We start from the raw sequence: 21,127 nt of genomic DNA, 5'->3' as shown, positions 1-21,127 counted from the left end.
TGTAAACACAAATACCATCATACTATGACACTAACTCACTCTATCCTGATTGTTAGGAGACAAACTACATATTTTATAATAAGTTTAGGAAGAAAAAACACACACACAGTCTTTGTTTCTCAGAACTCCATTCTTAATGATGGTAAGCTGACAACATTTTAACAAGAAAACCCATTATTCTGAGCTACACTGGAGATTTGTCAATGTTGAGTTTATTCAACCAACCCTGGCCTGTCAGTGGCTCTCTTCATCCTATTATGGAACAGTCTGGAGGCATAGATAAAAACCAAATAGAGAAATACTGGATTCTAACAGGTGGACTTAAATAAAAGTGAACCTAACTGCATTTCATTTTTTCCCTAAATCTCTCTATCTATATATTAGGTCCTAATCTCAAAAAACATGACATTAAATTCTACTATAGGAAGCCACAGGGCCATATTAATTCATTTAAGATACATTTTTAAAGAAATACAATTGTTCTGTTCTATTCCTTAACTCTTATCTCTGCCACCATTTTTGTCTTAGTTATTTACCAACTGAAGGTATTCAATACCAGTGGTTATTTTGCTGAACATTGTTTGGTTAGTTACTTCATGGCCAGATTAATTGTTGTGGTCAGTTAAATTGCTTAATAAATTATCTCAAATATCTACAACGTTTAAAAAAAATCAGTGGCCTTCACAATTGAAGTATACATGGAATTAAAAATATTTTTTCATATGTTCTTTTACAAAAAATGGGGGGCACACTAGTAGTGCAGGAGAATTGTCTGTAATCTGTCATCATGTTTTAAGTAAACGCTGATTGGCAAGGCAGGAAGTATAGGTGGAAAAAATAGACAGGAAGTAGAAATGATGCAATGAGAAGAAGAGAATTCTAGGAAGGAGGAAGTTGATCCCTCACACTCCTGCCCAGATCACTGAAGCAGCAAGATGTGATCTGCCCCACTGAAAAAGGTACTGAGCCACATGGCTAACATAGATCAGAATAATGGGTTAATATAAGCTACAAGAGCTAATAAGTAGCCTGACCTAATGGGCCAATCAGCTTTATAGCTTATAAAGATCTCTGTGTGATTTTCTTTGGGGCTTGCCGGCTGTGGGGAACTGGGAAGGGCAGAAACCCCAACAAGCAGGCCCCACTCATGTTACACAATAAGTACCAAACAATGTATTATGAGAATGTGCCCTGCTACTCTAGAGATGCAACCTACTGAGAGAGACAAGGAAGCAAGCATTAGTAAGATAGTAAACACAATGAGCTTGGGATGCTACAGAGAAACAGAACACGACAAAAAAATCTTCTCGGAAGAGCTATAGCTATGCTAACATCAGGGACTAGCATCAGAAAGGCCCCAAGAAATGTAAAGATATATTCCAGCAAAGGTTAGATATAAACATTTTAGTGTCTAGAATTATTAATAAAAACTGACTGACTGAATGGATGAATAATAAATAAATTAGAAAACTGGAAGCAAGGTTCAAACAGCTTTAGAAGCCTAAGAGAAAATATACAAACCAAGATGGCATAAAGGAGGGCTCCAAAATAAAAAAGTAATGTAAAGCATGCTGAAAGATATTTGAAAAACCTTATGGCAACTGTTGTTACATAATTTGTGCTTCCCTTCTCTTATTATATCATAATTTCTGGAGGAAAGAGTCCATGAGAATGTCATAAATCCATCTTTTCTAGAACACGACAGAATCTTCTACAAAAATAAGGTGTTTGGTAAGGTGTTCTGAGTTTTAAGTCGGTAGTTATAGTTTACATTCTTGTTCCCCACCTGGTGGAGGGTAATTCAGAGTTCATTTTCTCTGTTTCTCCACTAAGAAAGACTGTTAGTCAACACCTTCTTTGGTTTGTTGGAAAACACAAATAAGGTATTTTTTAAATTTTTATTAGTTCTTTGAGAATTTTGTACATTTCAATCATATTTACCCTCCCTTCCCTAAGACTTTCCAAATCTAACCCCCTTCTATTCCTACCCAAATTAGCATGTTCTGTGCTAATTTATGCTGCCCAAATAGTCATGAATGTGTGGTTTTCTACTAGAGCTTTGCTGACTTCATCTCTTAGAGAACATGGTCCCTTCCTTCCTCAGAGCTAATAACTGCCAAAATCTCCCTCACTGGGTGGAACCTCATGGCCAACTCTGTTCTCTATGCTGGAAACTGGTCTGGTTTGGGCTTCTCTGGGTCATGTGCACGCTGACATCACCATGGTGAGTACCTCCTTATAGTCATCCACTGCCTCTAGCTCTTACACTCCCCCCACTTTTTCACTGATCCCTGAGTCTTTGGAAGACAGGGTACAGAATACATGACTCTTGGGGGCTGACTCTTCTAGTCTCAGTTTCTGTACTTAGGACTGTTGTGGTCTCTGTGCTGGCTGTCATCTATGGCAAACAGAAGCTTACTTAACAAACCACTCCTTTCTCTCTACTGTTTATGAAAACAAGTTACACCCATAGCTTATTTTCAAGGAATTAAAAAGTAGCGACTGACTAGAGGTACTCTTAAGCAGTTCACAGGAGGATCTGAATAGATGCTCAGTGCACAACCAGAGGCTACCAATCCGGGGAATGCCATGAAGAGAGGAATTATCTCCTTTTCTTGATTCTCCTGGTGCTCAGTTTCTACAAGGGGGGGGGCAGGGTAAGCTGTACTGGATGATCACCTTCCTAAGATTAAACTCCTATGAGTGCACACAAATTCAATCATTAAAATAAGATAAATCCTCGCAAATCCCTCCAGGTATGGAAATGAGGGTACAACTCTACTGCATGCTTCCACTAAGTATTCAGAACCGATTTCTCTGTAAGACATATTTTCAGAACAACAGATGATAGTTAATAGAGTCGCACAAGCTGAAACAGCTTAATCTCGTCTACTTTACTGTGAAACTAGTCCTGTATGAATAGTTCTTATTTCACAACTTTGTACATCAAATTTATTCACATTACTTATGAAATGTTTAAGAACAAAACCCCAGTACCGAAGTGTTCAGGATGGAAGGCTGAGACTTCATACACCTGCGCTGAGTGAGCCCCTGCTAACAGAACAACCCGGAGGACAGGTGTCTCATATGGCCATTTCTGTATTCAGGTGGGCAGGGACCTAAGAACTCATATGAGACTGCTAGGCAGGTAGCAGAGTATGCAAGGGCCTGACTCCCAAGCACAATGCATTCTAGAAGCATCCTTTTATACATGAAATTCAGGGAAGGTATTCTCTTAAAGCTTTAAGACCAGTGCATACGCATTCCCCATGACACATAGATGAGACTAGTCACTGCAGTCCTTTCACGAACGACAGATTTACAAATGACAGATCTCTTAGTGCCATTCTATAGCACAGGCAGAGCTGTTTTCATACCTATGTGAGTGTGGGAAGGTTAAGAATAGTTACATTTCCCAACCAGTCTTTCCTGCTCAAACAATAACAGCACTTTATGCTTGGCTCCCTGAGCATACCTCTTTAGGGAATTATGCATGACAAGTGTATGAATTACCACAATATCTGTTACATTTGACATATTTTTCAATATTTCAAATGACTGTGAAAAACATGAGAAAAAGAGACAAGTTTTCACAAAAACATTCTAAGAAAAAGTAAATTTCTTCTACAGGAGAAATAACTGAATTGGCCTCAAAGGCCTTGATTCCTGGCATTTCTTCCTCATCAAGTCATATGGTTTTAAACTTGAAGTGATTTCTTCAATACAATGCTCGTAAAGACCATACGCAGCAAGCAGGATGACTACTGTAAACTCACCTGCTCTGTGAATTACTTGCCTACTGACACCATTATCTCCTCTCTTTCTAAAGGGACTTAGCTGGTTATTATTACTTCTAAAACTCAACTTAAATTTTAGTGAAAATTTCCCTATGCAATTATGACTTTTCTCAAAATATTCCAAAGTAATTTTTGAAACACTCCAATATTTTATTTGGTACACACATTCAGTCATTTCTCCAAATGCAAACATTTGAAACTTTGAAAAGTGTTTTCACAGGAACTTCACATAACCCAGCAAGGGGTGAAGTAGGGGCAGGGCGGCAGACAAGGGGTGAAGTAGGGGCAGGGCGGCAGACAAGGGGTGAAGTAGAGGAAGGGCGGCAGACAAGGGGTGAAGTAGGGGCAGGGCGGCAGACAAGGGGTGAAGTAGAGGAAGGGCGGCAGACAAGGGGTGAAGTAGAGGAAGGGCGGCAGACAAGGGGTGAAGTAGAGGAAGGGCGGCAGACAAGGGGTGAAGTAGGGGAAGGGCGGCAGACAAGGGGTGAAGTAGAGGAAGGGCGGCAGACAAGGGGTGAAGTAGAGGAAGGGCGGCAGACAAGGGGTGAAGTAGAGGAAGGGCGACAGACAAGGGGTGAAGTAGGGGAAGGGCGGCAGACAAGGGGTGAAGTAGGGGAAGGGCGGCAGACAAGGGGTGAAGTAGAGGAAGGGCGGCAGACAAGGGGTGAAGTAGGGGAAGGGCGGCAGACAAGGGGTGAAGTAGAGGAAGGGCGGCAGACAAGGGGTGAAGTAGGGGCAGGGCGGCAGACAAGGGGTGAAGTAGAGGAAGGGCGGCAGACAAGGGGTGAAGTAGGGGAAGGGCGACAGACAAGGGGTGAAGTAGAGGAAGGGCGGCAGACAAGGGGTGAAGTAGAGGAAGGGCGGCAGACAAGGGGTGAAGTAGGGGCAGGGCGACAGACAAGGGGTGAAGTAGAGGAAGGGCGGCAGACAAGGGGTGAAGTAGAGGCACGGCGGCAGACAAGGGGTGAAGTAGAGGAAGGGCGGCAGACAAGGGGTGAAGTAGGGGCAGGGCGGCAGACAAGGGGTGAAGTAGGGGCAGGGTGGCAGACAAGGGGTGAAAGAGGGGCAGGGTGGCAGAAAAGGGGTAAAGTAGGGGCAGGGCGGCAGACAAGGGGTGAAGTAGGGGCAGGGTGGCAGACAAGGGGTGAAGTAGGGCAGGGCGGCAGACAAGGGGTGAAGTAGAGGCAGGGCGGCAGACAAGGGGTGAAGTAGGGGCAGGGCGGCAGACAAGGGGTGAAGTAGGGGCAGGGCGGCAGACAAGGGGTGAAGCAGGGGCAGGGCGGCAGACAAGGGGTGAAGTAGGGGCAGGGCGGCAGACAAGGGGTGAAGTAGGGGCAGGGCGGCAGACAAGGGGTGAAGTAGGGGCAGGGTGGCAGACAAGCTGTTTTAATCTTCTGTGCCTGCTTTGTACTTCAGGGGCCTGCAGCTGCAGTCCTATGGCTGGGAAGAAAACTCAAACCACACGGCCTTCCACACTCTGTCTCTATGCCACTAAGTCATGTCTCTGAGTGCTCTACAACCAGCCTTACACCCAACTTTACTTGGGAATTCTTGCTGTTTAGAGTATTCTCTAACATCCATTTTTCTTGTCTTTCCACCCCACCCTGTTCTCCCAGAAGTCTGAAGACATGACTCGCAAATGTGGAAGCTTTCAGCCTCTAAGAAGGCTAAAAGATATTGTGATTAGCTTTGAAATCTTCCATACTCAATGTTCAAGTGATAATGCAAAATATCACACAGGCTAGAAAAGCCTACCAGCATAAGGCACCAAAACCTCTAAAAAGGAAAGTATGAAGAGTCATTCTATTTACCTCCAAACAGTAAAAATTCTTCAAGGGGTGAATAAAATAGTTCTTTAAAGAATATAGTAAAGGTCTTATGACACCAAGGTATACACAAGTATTTACAAAAATGTCTACTCACTGATACTACTGAAGCAGCAAAAAAGGAGTTAGTCTACTGTGTTTGACAGTCTCCATTTCTTGGTAATACTGCTTGTGATATTGTAAGTGGTATGGGATCCCCGTTAGGGCTATTATTTTGAGACAGTGTTCTACTTAGTAATTTCTATTAGTATCTTACACACACACACACACACACACATACACACACACTTTAGAAATAGTTTTTCATGAAATTTGGGATATAATCCCTGTTGCATTTGCTTCTCTAGCCTATAAAGCTAAAGGACATGTCTCCGTTTTTAACTGATATTGGCTCAGGACTTTACAAATGACAGCAAGACCACACTTCCAAACACATTTACCACAACCACAAAGGTCAGATGAGAGTGAAAAGCAAGGCACAGCACAATCTATCCGAAATAAACTTCTCTTAAATGTGAATTTCCGATCTGCAGTTGGACAGGTATGAAATGGAAACAGAATTTACTGAACACCATCTTCTGTAGCTGTATGTTTGCCTACATGTGGATTATGTAGTAAAAGAGATCAAATTAGGACAAACGTTAGAAGATGGAGTAATTTTCTATTATTCATTTATCAATCATTGTATAAAACTGAAGAGAACTATTGGCAAGAGGCTGCCCCAAATGCCACCTAAAAACCCTGGTGAGTTCCAGCTGCTGCAGGCTGGCTCAGGACAGCACCACTTTCATAGTGCACAGGCAGGATCCTATCATCTACCGCGGAGAGGGGGGTCCCCGCACACGGAGCCTCAGGGAGCAGAGAGCATGAAAAGACTGGGAAACCAGAACCACTGCACTGACAATGAGGGAAAGGCAAGCTTCACTGGGTATTCTTATGTGGAGACAACAAACTGAAACCACTTTCATATCACTTTCCAGGATGACTCATCAGGACTTTGTCATATTTAATTCCAAACTCAGCAGTGCTGTCTGATGCAGGGGAAGCCACTGTGAGTCAAGCAATGGGTCATCAGTCTTCAGAACACTCCTGTGTACTCCAAGCCTCCAGCTCACCCACTGCCCCTCCTTCCTCCAGTCTGGGCAGGTCAGGCCTCACATTTGCTCATCTGAAGCTCCTAGTGTCCTAATGTCCCACTGCACAGCAGTGGACTAGAGTTCTTAATTTATGTACATACCAGTTAGCAGTCACTGAGAATGCATAGGGAATTAGGTCCTGAAGATACAGGAAAAACCGGGATTTCTGTCCTCAAATACAGTCACTGACTTGAGAGGAGACACATTGGCATCACCTATAATATCCTGAAAGAACCTTTTACCCTGAGCACACAAGCAAGGAATAACGAGATGAGTGAAAGTGGCCCATGCCTATGGAGGAGGCAAGAAGGGCATCAGAGAAGGTACCTTGGCTCAGATTCATTTGTCCACAGTGGGGAGTAGATAGCTGGGCAGAAAGGATTATATCCACATATCGACACAGGTACACACAAGATTTTAGTTCTGAGAAATAAAATATCAGAACAGCTAGAATACAATCTCTGAAAGAGGCAATGTCGGGAAGCAGGCCTGAGGGATAGGAAAGAGAGGCAGTTCACTGGGGGTTTATCTGTCATGCACAGGAGCTTAGAATTCATATTACAGACACAGCAGCACATGAAAATATCCCACTGGGAAATTCCATTAGATTTGTATGCCAGAAAGATCACTCAGGTCCAAAAAATGTGACACTCCTTCTTTTGCAAAAAAGCCAGAGTGGCAGCATGCCCAAGTAATGAGCAGAAAAAGCCATGACAGGATGCCTTCTATCCTAGGGTAACCTTGAGCAGGCAGCACAGTCCTCTGAGCCGTTTTGAGCACAGCTGTCCCCTGCACAATGGAGCTGCTCACAAGGCCCAATGGAAGACAGGAGTGAAGGCATTTTAAAGCAGACACGTGGCTATATGGTACACTTTTTATTTCTACTGAGCACTGGAAGCTCCGAAGAACAAGTTGCTCAGCTGACTATTGTTACAACCCTTCCTGACAGTCCCTGGGACAACTAGGAAGACCCTTTCCATAATTTTTTAAACATACTTTTACATAAAAAGGCACTCTTTTATGCTTTGAATTCTATAGAGTAAAAATTTAAGACCAACTCACATACCTTGAGATAAACCACTACAGGATATATGGCTGAACAATGACCCTTCTGTGACTTTGGTGTTGCTGCTTCCTGCCCAGAAAGCTCTTCCGATCAGTGGCTGCACAGTGATGCTAATGGTTTTGTCTTTACTCAACGATAACCTTTACCAACTGCCACCTTTCCTGACCCTTTTCAGTACTACACACACACACACACACACACCCCTCTACTTCCCATTACTTACCTTTACATTTTACTCTTGATATTATGTGGGAGTTTGAACATGTATCTGAACATGTGGCCTACCAATGGTGGCACGGTTGAAAGTTAGGGAACGTTTAGGAGGTACAGTCTTGTTGGAGGAAGTACATCATTGGGGCTGGCTTTGAGTTTTAGCCACATTCCACTTCTAGTTCACCCTCTGCTTTGTGTTTATGTGGAAGATGTGATCTCTCAGCTTCCTGCTTAGGCCTCCTGCTGCTGTGCCTGCCTTGCCACTACAGACACTCTCTGGAATCCTAAGCCAAAATAAACTCTTACGTAAGTAGCTTTAGGTCATAGTGTTTTATTGAAGCCACAAACAGTGACTAACACAGACCTGATTCCCCAGGAAAACGTAACTCCTAAGTGGGGGTGCTTTATGTGCTCACTGCTGCTCCCTCCAGAACACCACGGCACATGTGAGACTGAAAACACACGGCTCCAGCATTTAAGATATACTATAGAAGTATGAGTTTTCAGCCGTCTTCCCAAGAAACATTTATTATTACCCCTTCATATTCCAGGGTCTGCTCTAAGCACTGGGAAATCTACTATACACAACAGACCATGCCTTCAAATACCTCATTATCTAATGATAAACTTTCTATAACATAGTATGCACACCATGAAGGGGCAGGCACGGGCTAAGTGTTAAGCAATGCCCACACAGACAGGGAGGACTCCAGGAAGGTGCTCCAGTGTGCAAGCAATGCCCACACACAGGGAGGACTCCAGGAAGGTGCTCCAGTGTGCAAGCAATGCCCACACAGACAGGGAGGACTCCAGGAAGGTGCTCCAGTGTGCAAGCAATGCCTGCACAGACAGGGAGGACTCCAGGAAGGTGCTCCAGTGTGTAAGCAATGCCTGCACAGACAGGGAGGACTCCAGGAAGGTGCTCCAGTGTGTAAGCAATGCCTGCACAGACAGGGAGGACTCCAGGAAGGTGCTCCAGTGTGTAAGCAATGCCTGCACAGACAGGGAGGACTCCAGGAAGGTGCTCCAGTGTGTAAGCAATGCCTGCACAGACAGGGAGGACTCCAGGAAGGTGCTCCAGTGTGTAAGCAATGCCTGCACAGACAGGGAGGACTCCAGGAAGGTGCTCCAGTGAGACGGTAAGCAATTCTGAGGAAGGACCAAGTGAGGGCCAGATGGGAAAGTTTTCTGCACACTCAGTCACACCTATCAGGGACTGCGTATACATAGAACTTGGAGCTTTCAGTATGGGGGAGAAGAGCAAAGACAACTTTAATCAGAATTTTCCTCCAAAGAATGCTTTAGAGATTTTTCTGAAAGTGAAACAGAAGGGGTCAAGGTGCGGCTCCGGGGCCAGGTCTCCTGCTGTCTCAGAGCTGTTACGTGGAGTATATACTGAATCTCTCTTTGGTCCTCTTGTCTCTAGCATTCAGTACTCTGATCCACACATCATACAACTATCTTTTTAAAAAGTTTTACTTTCATATTTTTACAATTTAACAAGTGTGTGCTTTGCATACCAACCCCTCTTCCCTCCCTACCAACTATGTCAACACTTTCCCCTCCCCAAAATCTCTTACATGTATTGTGTTTTGTTTTGTGACCCAAGGTTAAGCAGCATCATTTGGTGACAGTGGGTTTGGAGTTACAGGTTGAAGCATGGAGGGCTCAGCAGCATGCACATGACTAAAGACAGTGACTCTCTTCCAGACTCTACTGATAAAACAACCATCCAGAGGTGCAAGGTAAGGGCCACAAAATCTCTCCCTTTCCTGACTGACTGTTGATGGAGCTAGTCTTTTGTGTGCCCAGTGCAGGTAACTGCTGCTGCTGCTGAGAATTAAAGGCTACAGAAGCTGTACTGGGTCTAGGGAATGGTGTTTCCTTGTTCGGCACACAGTCTTCCAGCTCCTGCATACTGCAGCTCACATAGCGTGCTCTCTCTTCTCCCTGACTAATGATTTTTTTTAATTTGTATATATGGATCTAAATATACAAGGATATGCAAATGACGATAGGTGCCTGCAGATGCCAGAAGATGTTGGATCCCGGGAGCTGGAGTTACAGGTGATGGTTAGCTATCTGGCACAGGTGCTGGCAACCAAATCCAGGTCCTCTGCAAAAGCAGGATATGCTCTTAATCCCTGGCCATCTTTGCAGCCACCTTGTGCATCACTTAACAGATGGGGAGAACACTTGTAGATCACTGAGGTCAGGAATCTTCCTTTTACATCCCAATGGGAAGGCCAGAGTAAGAGGTGTTATAGGTAGTTAGTGATAAGTGTGCTGAGAGCTTTGGCATTTTCTGAATTCAAGGAAAATGCAGCAGAATACATTGCATATGGTTGGAAGCTGATATATAGATGGCTATAATGGTTAATGTTCATTGTTATCTTGATTGGATGTGAAAGCTTAAGTTCTCAGGAGATTCGTGAACTGTACCTCTGAGCGTATCTGTGTTTCCAGTAGGCATTAAGTGAGACGCTTGCCCTGAATGTGGATGATACTGTGCCAAAGGTTAGAGATCTGAGTTGAATAAAGTGGGGGAAAGAGAGAATCCTGTAGCAGGACCACAGCCTCATTTCTCTGCTTCCCTGCTGTCTGGAAGAGGACAGCCTCTGCCACACACTCCTGCCACCTTGGTATTCTGATTGTTTCATACTCTAAACAATTGAATCAACCAACCATGGACAAAGATCTAAAACTGGAAGCTAAGAGATGCCTTTAGCCTCGGGAAGACAGTTGGAATGTGGGACTTCAAATAATGTTAGACCTATTAAGACAATGGAGAGAGACTCTTGGTGCTGGACTGGATGCAGTCAACATTATACTGTAGATATGACCTCTTTGGGGGTCAGGGATGTAAAGCTGTGATCTAGGGAGATGTGTTTGGGTGTCACGTTGATAAGAAATGGACTTGTATCCCCAAGGCTAGGAGAGAAGATGGAATAACAGGGAACAGGAGAAACCCATAATCCTCTCTGCAACCTCCCCCAAGATCTACTACCATCAGGTTGTGGGATGCCTCCTTCCAGCAGTGAGGTCAACCCAATAAGAACTCAACCCTTGGAAATTACAAACAATAGCAGCAGAAATCTTCCCTCTTTTAAAAATGTTTCTCTTGGGTGACTGCAGCCATGACCAAAAGCTGATGAACACAATGACTGAGTGAAATGGAGAGAGGTCCCCTTCACACAGCACCTGTGCTGCATGCCAATGACATCCAGAACACAGTCAACTGTGCTTCAAGAGTCAGCTCACCTTCTGGGAAAATAGTCACGTTTACAACAAGGTACAATGCATTTGGCAAAGTAAAGCATCACTGTGCTTCAACAAATTGGTGTCTTAAAGCAAATTACTTGTTCCTATTGGGTATAATAAAGTACTAATGAAAACAAGCAAAAAATAAACTCACTGCAAATCCCCACTTAGCCCCCACTTAATCTCTATGATAAGACACCTGCTCTGGTTTGAATGAGAATGGCCCCCAGAGAGTCCCATGTTATGGTGGAGCTGTTTGGGAAGGAGTAGCAGGAGAGGCACTGTTGTGGAGGTGTGTCACTCAGGATAGCCTTTGAGCTTTCAAAAGACGCAAGCCATTCTCAGTGCCTGCTGCTTACAGTCTGAAATATGTCCCCTCAGCTGCTCCTTCCTCCATGCCTTAACTCTGCCATCAGGATTCCAGTCCCTTGGGACCAGATGACCGATTAAATGCTTTCTTTTCTAAGTTGCCTTGGTCATGGAATTTTGTCACAGCAGTAGAAAGGAAACTAATATAACACCTCACTAAAGAATCTCGAGTGAGGAAAGCTCTGTGTTGGCATATACTTTCAAAGAATCTGGTTCACCACAGTAGGGAGAAAGCATGCTAGAACTGCTCCGTGCATGGAAGTGGTGACTTGCAGTGTGGCTTGTTCACATCTTGAAAGAACAGAAAACATGGACCTTGGAACAAAAAGAGAAGTATATATTGCCTCTAGGCCTTGACTAGTTAGCCATTTCTGCTACATAGATCAGGTACAGTCCCTAAATGAATGCCTCACACTTAGTGGGGTAAGAACACAGTGCTTGCTTAGCCAAACGCTACTAAGGTATTAAAACAGACCTAGGAACAATGCACACCCAACAGTGGCCAGGTCCTAGGAAGATAACCCTATACCGTGATAGACTGGTACACCCACTCGTCTTTTAAATAAAAACTGAAAGATGAGAGCAACTGTTCTCACATGTAGAATCCACATGCTTTAAGGGACTAGTGTATTTAGAATGGTTATGACAGCTAAAATTTTGATAAACCTGTGAAATTTGAAATTGTTTCTTCATAGTCTGCCTTGGCCAGAGGAGGAGAATCTTGCTTCAGTAGACATTAGGTGTGTACACACTGTGGCTGTGAAAGCCTGATCTATTTAACTATGCATTGAAGTTCTCTTAAAATGATCCAAATCAAATAATAGATCACTTTTTAATGCTGATCCTTACATGTGCTTCACACAAGTAAACTGCAGGATTTCCCAGTAGTGACAGCCACACTTTTGGTCAACAACAGGAATACAAATAGTACTGTCACTCAGAACTTAGCAATGAGGAACACCTGAGCTTGTGGCAAATGTAGACAGGATTACATCTGTACACTTGGTGCCTCCTCACCTTGGGATCATAAAGAAAGGTGCAGTATCATTCACAGATCACACCGCTCGCTGTGATGGTGACTGAAAGCTTACAACCACAGAATCTAGGATCATCTGGGAGGTGGGCCTCTGGACATCCCTAAGGGGGATTACCTTGACTGTGTCACCTGAGATGGGAAGACTCACCACCACAGATCACATTTCCCCGGGCTGTGATCCTGGACTTATAAACAGAGGGGACTAAACAGCGTGTATGCACCGACTATGGACAGAATGGGAGTAGCTGCTTCAAGATCCTGCTGCCCACTTCCACCAACATGGCATGCACCTTGAGCTGTGAACTAAAGGTAAACCTAGCCTATAACATGTGTCAGTATTTATCACAAGAATAGGAAAAGAAACGAAGGTGTCTACTATGCTAATTTAGAGAGTCAGTCTCCTTGGGAGATGGGAAGTAAAAAACCAATTTTGCCTTTTAGTCTCTCCTAAGAGCTTAGTAAAATCACCTTTGAAGAAGTGAGAGAGGATAAAGATTTACCATTGGTATTAGACAATTGTCTCTTTATGCTATCCAGAAGCAGCTATGTCTCATAGAAAAGGATAGAGCTGTTTGTGGAAAACCATTGTATATAAAAGCTTATTTTGACTATTTCAGAAAGGCTATAATTCAACTCAATAGTAGAGCAGAAACCATAAGGACTCACCCTGTAAAGAGGATGGCACTTGTCCCTGAAACATGGAACCAATCGGGCATAGATCTGTAGGCTGTAGTAGTACGCTGCCAGCTGGAGAGACAATGCCGAGTGAGCCTGCTTCTCAAAACACTTGTTAGCATCTAACACCTAGGAAGAAGTGGTGGAGAATGAACTCAGAAGTTATCACACACTGATTACCCTAGGATTATAATTCAAACTTCCTATCATATCAGCTTGAGTCCATCATAACAGGCAGTAAGAAAGTTCAGAAATAAAGTAGACCTCACTATATAAAAGCAGATTGAAAGACAAACTGAACATTGAATTAGCATTACACAGTTTGGTCTCTGGATACTGACTGAGCTCTGGTACCTAGACATTATCAGGAAAGGAAGACATATACCAAACACAGTTTCACTGACAATGATTCCCAAGATAGGCTTTTGTGTTTTTAAGTTCTCTGTTGCTAAGGTGAGCTTACCTGTGGTAAGGCAAGAAGATAAGCAAGAGCCAGCGTCATGTCATGCGGCAAAGCATCACTTGCTAGCTGCAAAAGAACTGAATGTAGAGGGGATAAACACAAAAACTGCATTACTCAGGATGGAACTTGCTATTGTTATTTTGCTAAAAAGCCATGCTGTAAAATTCCCACTGAATATTTATGTTCGTACGCATGGACCTGCGCTGCTCTCTGCTGCAGTCAGCGAACAGATGCTCGCCTGGTACAATGCTGAGAATGAGCCATGAGTGCTCAGTGCCAACGGAAACATCTACAGCATCACCCCCACCTGCCAGGTGCAGGGACCACAGAGGAAGAGGAGGCAGACAGGGGAGGGGAGGAGTCCTGGGAAACACTGCCTTCTGCAGCTGAGAGCAACTGGGGAGGGGGAATCGCTCTTTTTTAAGAATGTGGCCACCAGGAGGATTTCCCATGCACATAGCGGTAACATTAATTAGAGTTAATGAAATACAGAAAAATAAAATGGGGGGAGCATGGAACTAGAAGGGGGGCCAGTGTGGAAAACTGGAGGAAAATAGGTGGTAAAAATATAGTTACTGTATATATGTATGATATTCTTGAGAATAAAAAAAATCTTTAAAATTACCTTACATTGCTTTAGAACCACATGGCACTTAGTCAAAAGTGTCATGCTTTTAGCCTTGTATGAAAAAACAGCTTAACACAATTTACCTGCTCATGAAACTGTACTTGGCACTGACTTAACACAGATCACATCAAACTATGTTAACTACGCCCATCTCTCTGTAACTGGGAAAATCTAGAGTGCGTGTTACTAACACTTGAGGTATCCCTGACAGAGCAGGTCTTGTAAAGTTCAAGCATAAAGACATCTATGATGGGTCCTCAGAACGTAGCCTTTTCAAAGACAAGGATCTTGCTGCAAAACCCTCTGTATCCGGAACAGCTAACTGTGGTGATTACATGAATACCATAAGACCAGAACAGTGGGACAGCTTAATAAGGGGCTGCAGAGATGGTTCAATAGTTAGAGCACTGGCTGTTCTTCCATAGAACCCAGTTTCAATTCCCCAAACCTACATGATAACTCACAATTACCCATAATGCCAATTCCGTGGGATCCAAGGCCCTCTTCTGCCTTCTGTGATCACAAGACACATATAAGGTACACAGACATACATGCACTTATGCAAAACACTCATACACATATATGGTACACAGACATACATGCACTTCTGCAAAACACTCATACACATAAAATAAAATTTAAAAATAAAAAAATACATAGCTTTGTAATCTAGGAAAAGTCCCTAGATTATGAACAAAATGACGGCAATTTTGTTCTTTACAAGAACAACACTCCTCCTCATTGTTCACAAAAAGCAAACCAGCCATTTGCTTTACTCATGCACTAAAGTTCTCTAACCATTAAGAGTTTTTCCACAAGAATTATTACAAGCAACAACCTGCTTAATGCCATAACTTTAACAGACCAGTACATTGCCAATCAGTTCTGGGTTTACACACGATTTATTTTGATAAGGATGCATTTTATTTATTTGTGGCTTTATGTATGCTCACAGTGTATATTCACTGTTTAAAAAACATATAGTCTCAAATGCCATCATAGAGATATCTGCACCTCATGTTTATTCCTGCATTATCCACTATAGCAATGAACTGGAATCAAGCTAGATGTCCATCAACAGATGAATGGGGAAAGTTTTATATATACGTGTGTGGATGTATACCAAATTATATACAGATATGCATCAAATTGATGGCTGAATAGCATTTTATCAATGAAATCACAAAATATACAAGAAAATGGACAGACTTAGAATGTATAATATTAAACATGGTCAGACAATCTTAGGAAAATCTACATGCTTTCTTTCATTTTTAAAATCTAGACAATAATATATGCACATAAGTACATATGTAGCAGACAGGCTCTTAGGGGAGGAGGATGGGCAGGGTGCAGCAATGAGCGTGAACTCTAAGGGAAGATGCGCAGTTACTCTGGCTGGCTCTCACTGCTATGAATTTCTCATCTCTTGTGCTGGGGAAGTACATACAAATACATTGCACAGTGCAAGTGAAAAGGCCCATGTGTGGCTCGGCCGCTTCCACGGGGAATGGCTACTGTAACTTCTAATTTCAGTGTGTATGTGTGTGTAAAATGGAAGAGAACACTGTATGAACAGCACAAAGGAAACAGAATTTGATTCTGGAAATGCATTGCAGGATTCCCACAGGAAACTTGCCTTACGTGGACAAATATTTAAGTTATTAGTATAATCTGAGCTTAGCTGATGGCAGGAAGAAGGAGGAAGAGCCCACAAGTGTCAAAGGTTGCCACTTCAAATTCAAATTTTCCTGTGGTGATTCACTGGAGAAAACACTGTGCTTTCTCTAGTCTGCCCTTTCCAGAGTGTCCCATTTCTGTAAAGAAAAGATGTATCCCTAACGTTTCTCCAGGCCTTAGGAACCATGTTCAGGCCTCCAAAGAAATCATAAATTCTAAGAACATTTTCAGTCAAAAGATCTTCCTTTCAAAACCCACTTCCAAACTCATCCCTTCACTCAGTATTAAGGGAAATCTTCTCTAAGCAGACATTCTCAAAGACAAGAAGCAAATTCCTTGTCATTCCGGAATGAATGGGTGAGGACAAGAGCAAGTCTCTAAACAAATAATTTAAAAGTACAACATAAAAAGCCTGAATCCGATTTTACCAACAATTATAGAAGCAAAACAGAAGCCCAAGGTGACGATGTGTCCCTGAAGACTTCAAGCCTAAGGATGAACTACAATACAAGCTTTATGTTTTGCACACTGAAAATAATAGAAGAAAGTATGCAAAGCTTAGGTTGCAGAAGATTCGGGATTACTTAAGAAAACTTTAATTGCACATTACAGAAACCCTCCCACACAATGGTCAGCAATGGACTTCATTTCCCAGGGAGCTCTCTGGGAAGCGGGGGGGGGGGGGGGGGGGGGGGAGGAGCTGCAGTTCTGACCAATGTCTATCTGACATTGTCTACAATTCAGTGGAGTCTACCAGTTCTCTGGAAACCTCCTTTTAAGGAAATTCCAGTGTTTCCCTATTAGTTTTATTTCTTGAAGTCTTCAAATGTGACCTTTAATTGAAACCTGACCTAGTTTATTTCCAATTCTACTTCAATTTTCTTCAGATTATCTCACTCCTTTATCTGAATCCACTCATCTCTTCCCAGGATCCCTCAGGTGCATCTGCCTCACGGGTAGTGGCTTTGCTCCAGCAAGCTAGCGCAGGACCTGGCTTTCCAGAGCCGTGGTTAGAGCCAAGCTCAGTCCCACCTGGGAAATTAAGCCCCGTTACTGACAGTCTTGTCATCACATCTTTATTGGCGCATCAACTCAACTTTTCCTTGATTTACTGTGCAGCTCCTAGTTTCCAAAAACCAAAGCACCACTAAGGGATTAAAGTTTGTTTCCATAGGGGGTGTAACTAGGCATATGCTCACAATGTGGAAGATGCTCCAGAGCAAACAAACAAGGCATCATAAGAGGAATGCTGGCAGTTAGAATAAACAGCCTCCAGCAAACAATTTAAAAATGGGAAAGTCTTCATCTGCATTAGAAATTCCAGAAAATTTATTCTAAAAAAGCTATACTATGTCCCAAACTGTTAATAACATCTCTGAACTTAAATAATATACATACACATTTTTTTTTTTTTTTTTGGTTTTTGTATTTTTTTTTTAAATTTATTTATTTATTAAAGATTTCTGTCTCTTCCCTGCCACCGCCTCCCATTTCCCTCCCCCTCCCCCAATTAAGTCTCCCCCCCAGCCCGAAAAGCAATCAGGGTTCCCTGTCCTGTGGGAAGTCCAAGGAACCCCCACCTCCATCCAGGTCTAGTAAGTTGAGCATCCAAACTGCCTAGGCTCCCACAAAGCCAGTGCATGCAGTAGGATCAGAAACCCATTGCCATTGTTCTTGAGTTCTCAGTGGTCCTCATTGTCCGCTATGTTCAGAGAGTCCGGTTTTATCCCAGGCTTTTCCAGACCCAGGCCAGCTGGCCTTGGTGAGTTCCAATAGAACATCCCCATTGTCTCAATGTGTGGGTGCACCCCTCGCGGTCCTGAGTTCCATGCTCGTGCTCTCTCTCTTTTTATACCAAATAACAATAGAACAAAAATGGGCAATTCTCATTCACTATGAGTACTAACAAAAACGCCACTTGAAGCTTTTTCTAAGGGTCACCATTGCCCTTGCTGTGAAAGCCATCACTGTGGACATGAATGTTTGCTACAACACAACACCACCCGCACAGACACCGGACACACAACTATGCTGATTACACTATCTTCTATCTTTATATTGCTTTGACATTATGGAATCCTTGCTAATCCCAGAGAGGCCGTCCTCCTGGAGCTAGCTGATGCTGGAGATGGTGAGTAGTCCCTGAGCCTAGATTTGACATGTAAAACAAACCCAGACTCAAGGCTCTGCACCAGTTTCTCTGACTTGGTTGTAATATACTGTCCCACGATTATCAATCTTAATCACTCCAGGGCCTGGTTTAGACAACTAGAATCTAAACTGATAGCCTCGGGCTATTCATTCTACTCAAAGTTAACCTTGCGCATGCTCCCCTCTCCTCTTATGAGAACATCAATAACGACCTTTACACATGCCTTCCCTGATCCCTCTAGCCACTGCTGCCTACCAGCTGCTTTTACCCATGTTTTAGGGTCTGTATCGACCACCTCCCTTCATGACAATTATTTTCATACCTATGTGTCTGCACACTTAAGGAAACCTAAAATCCCTGCTGTAGCCTGGAATAACTAGGGCAAAAATCTAGAACTGCACGGTGAACCTCAGACAAATGATAGAGGAGGAAGAGCACCATCTCTAGAATTAGACAGCACCAGGAAAATGACCAGGTCCTCCTGATCCGAGCTGCAGCGCAGAGAATGTTTCAGACTCCAGGAGACTCTGCTGGACATGGCGTAAGACACCCTTACAGCAGCACACTCAGTAACCGCTGGCATGAGTAAATGAGCTACAAAGCATTTCAGACTCTCAACTTCAGGGGATAAGCAGACAGTAAAAGCCTCGTGTCTGCTTAGCTCAGGCTTAGAAACAAGTTACAAAAAGTCCCTTTGCCTTTCAAAGCATTTTGGATTTGGGGTCTGAGAATATTGACCTCCTAAGCGAAGAGTAAGTGAAGCAAGGCAGGGAAAGTGCAGGGCAGTCTGTAGCAGGCAGGAGCCCATTTCCTCCATCAGCGACTGGCTTGAAGTGCTGTTTTTCAGTAGGACTTGTTTTAATTTCTCCTCAAACATTGATTGAATGGTAAGTCTTTCCTATAACAGGTATGTACCACAGGTAAAAGAGGCAATTGCTTCCATTTTATATAAATCACAATTCTTAACAAATTAGTAACTGCATTTAAGCAGGAAGACCAATTTCATTCCAAAGAAACTGTACACTCTAACAGCCACGCCTGATTAACGGGGTGTGTCAACCCGCAGCTGCTTGCTGTTGCCTACCACTCCTATGCAGCTCTCCACAGCAGCTGTACCAGTCGCCCCCCATCTTCTCTGTAGAAGATGGTAGGGCTTTCCATGCATCTGCAAAGGACATCGCAGAGTCCCAGTAAGTCCTTCCTTTCCTATGTGCCGTCAGCCAACACACATGCCATGGATGGCTGGGGGAAAACATCCTTCCTTTGGCAACTAGCCATGCTAACACCTCAGCTGTGTTCCTTCCTTTTCATTGCTCATCTTAAATGAGTGGTCCAGTTCATGATATTCACTGCCTTCATGTCCACTTCCTGAGTTCTGCATCCCTGCATCCCAACTACATCCCAACTGATATGAGACCACAGGCTGTGAAACCTAATTTTCTTCCTTTTCCTTTACGTTTTTCAGCTCTCACTGTGGCACTGCACAAGGTTAGATGATTCTGTCTGTGGGCTCCAACAACATGACTTTTCCTCCACCTGTCCTCAAATGGTCTCTCCTCTACCTCTTCTCCCCTAGATGGTGGACGAGGTTGCTGTCATATCTTTATCTTAGTCCCACTTTACAGTTTATCCTGTGGATAAACCCCCAGAATCTTGATGTCAATGGACACTCTGGTCTATTTCCCTTCTCCTTCAACCCATCTCAGAAGACTTGACATTGCTAAGTATATGTTGATGATGGCACAAACATTCTGCCCCAACTTCTTCCTCTTTACACAATGACTTCAGTATTTCTGACACCTTTCACTCATCCCTGTAAACCAGACTTAAAATTCAAGAGGCATCTAGGACCCCAGTCTCTTCTTTGCTCCCTGCTCTGCAGGAAGTAATCAAAACTCCTGATGGGTCACCACCAAAGGGCTTTCACACACACCTTTCTTTCCGTGCTGCAATATCCGGATTCAAGGTTTTGTCCTTTAAAAGAATGACTCTTAACAACCTTCCAACCCCCTACCTGGCACCTTCAGTCCCCCTCCTTCCGTGTCCTCTTCACACAGTAGGACTACTGTAGTTAGCACCTTCAGTCCTCCTCCTTCCGTGTCCTCTTCACACAGTAGGACTACTGTAGTTAGCACCTTCAGTCCTCCTTCCGTGTCCTCTTCACACAGTAGGACTACTGTAGTTAGCACCTTCAGTCCTCCTTTCGTGTCCTCTTCACACAGTAGGACTACTGTAGTGTTAACTAAGCCAGTATAACTGGCCGTCTCCATATCAAAAAATAACAAACCTTTTCCAGATCTACCCATTGTTTAAACAATTAAAGTTAAAATTTCTTATCTGGGCTGAGTGTGTGGTGACTTTTATTTGTGGTTTCAAATGCCAGTCTCACATACACCAGATAAATCAACCTGACATTCACAGGTGGCCTTTGCTCATGGCATTCCTGAATGTAACAAGAGGCACTGACTAAACTGCCTATCATTTTTAAAATATCTGCCCTGATGGAACTGATACTTTGAATGAATTAGTTTCTCCCAACACACACACACACACACACACACACACACACACACACACACACACACAAACCCTCTGAATAATACTATCTCAAACCTTATGAACATAGGCCCAAATTTAAAAACCAGTTATGTGTACAGATAGGAAACAGGAAAGCCAAGTAAGACAGTTACTATAAGTACACATCCGGTTGTTGATATCCCATGCTATTACAAGCAATGAACCAGCCCTATCTGTTTGTTAGTGTGTGTTGCTAAGATTCACAGGACAAATTACTATAGGGAGCATTAGGGGATGGAAGTCCACAC

At 43.4% G+C, this 21,127-nt stretch overlaps 1 protein-coding gene across 1 annotated transcript in view; it reads right to left on the bottom strand.

Moving 5' to 3' along the window:
• Nucleotides 1-21,127, bottom strand: part of Nbas (NBAS subunit of NRZ tethering complex) — a 327,757-nt gene that overhangs the window by 97,175 nt on the left and 209,455 nt on the right. The window contains exons 39-40 of the mRNA XM_075984028.1: nucleotides 13,843-13,919; nucleotides 13,371-13,508 (exon numbers count right to left, since the gene is read on the bottom strand). Coding sequence (XP_075840143.1) covers nucleotides 13,371-13,508; nucleotides 13,843-13,919 — 215 coding nt within the window. The remainder of the gene's footprint in view (nucleotides 1-13,370; nucleotides 13,509-13,842; nucleotides 13,920-21,127) is intronic.

Source organism: Microtus pennsylvanicus, chromosome 8 (genome assembly GCF_037038515.1).
Source record: "Microtus pennsylvanicus isolate mMicPen1 chromosome 8, mMicPen1.hap1, whole genome shotgun sequence".
Classification (NCBI taxonomy): Eukaryota; Metazoa; Chordata; class Mammalia; order Rodentia; family Cricetidae; genus Microtus; species Microtus pennsylvanicus.
This window is presented reverse-complemented; position numbering and strand designations above follow the sequence as displayed.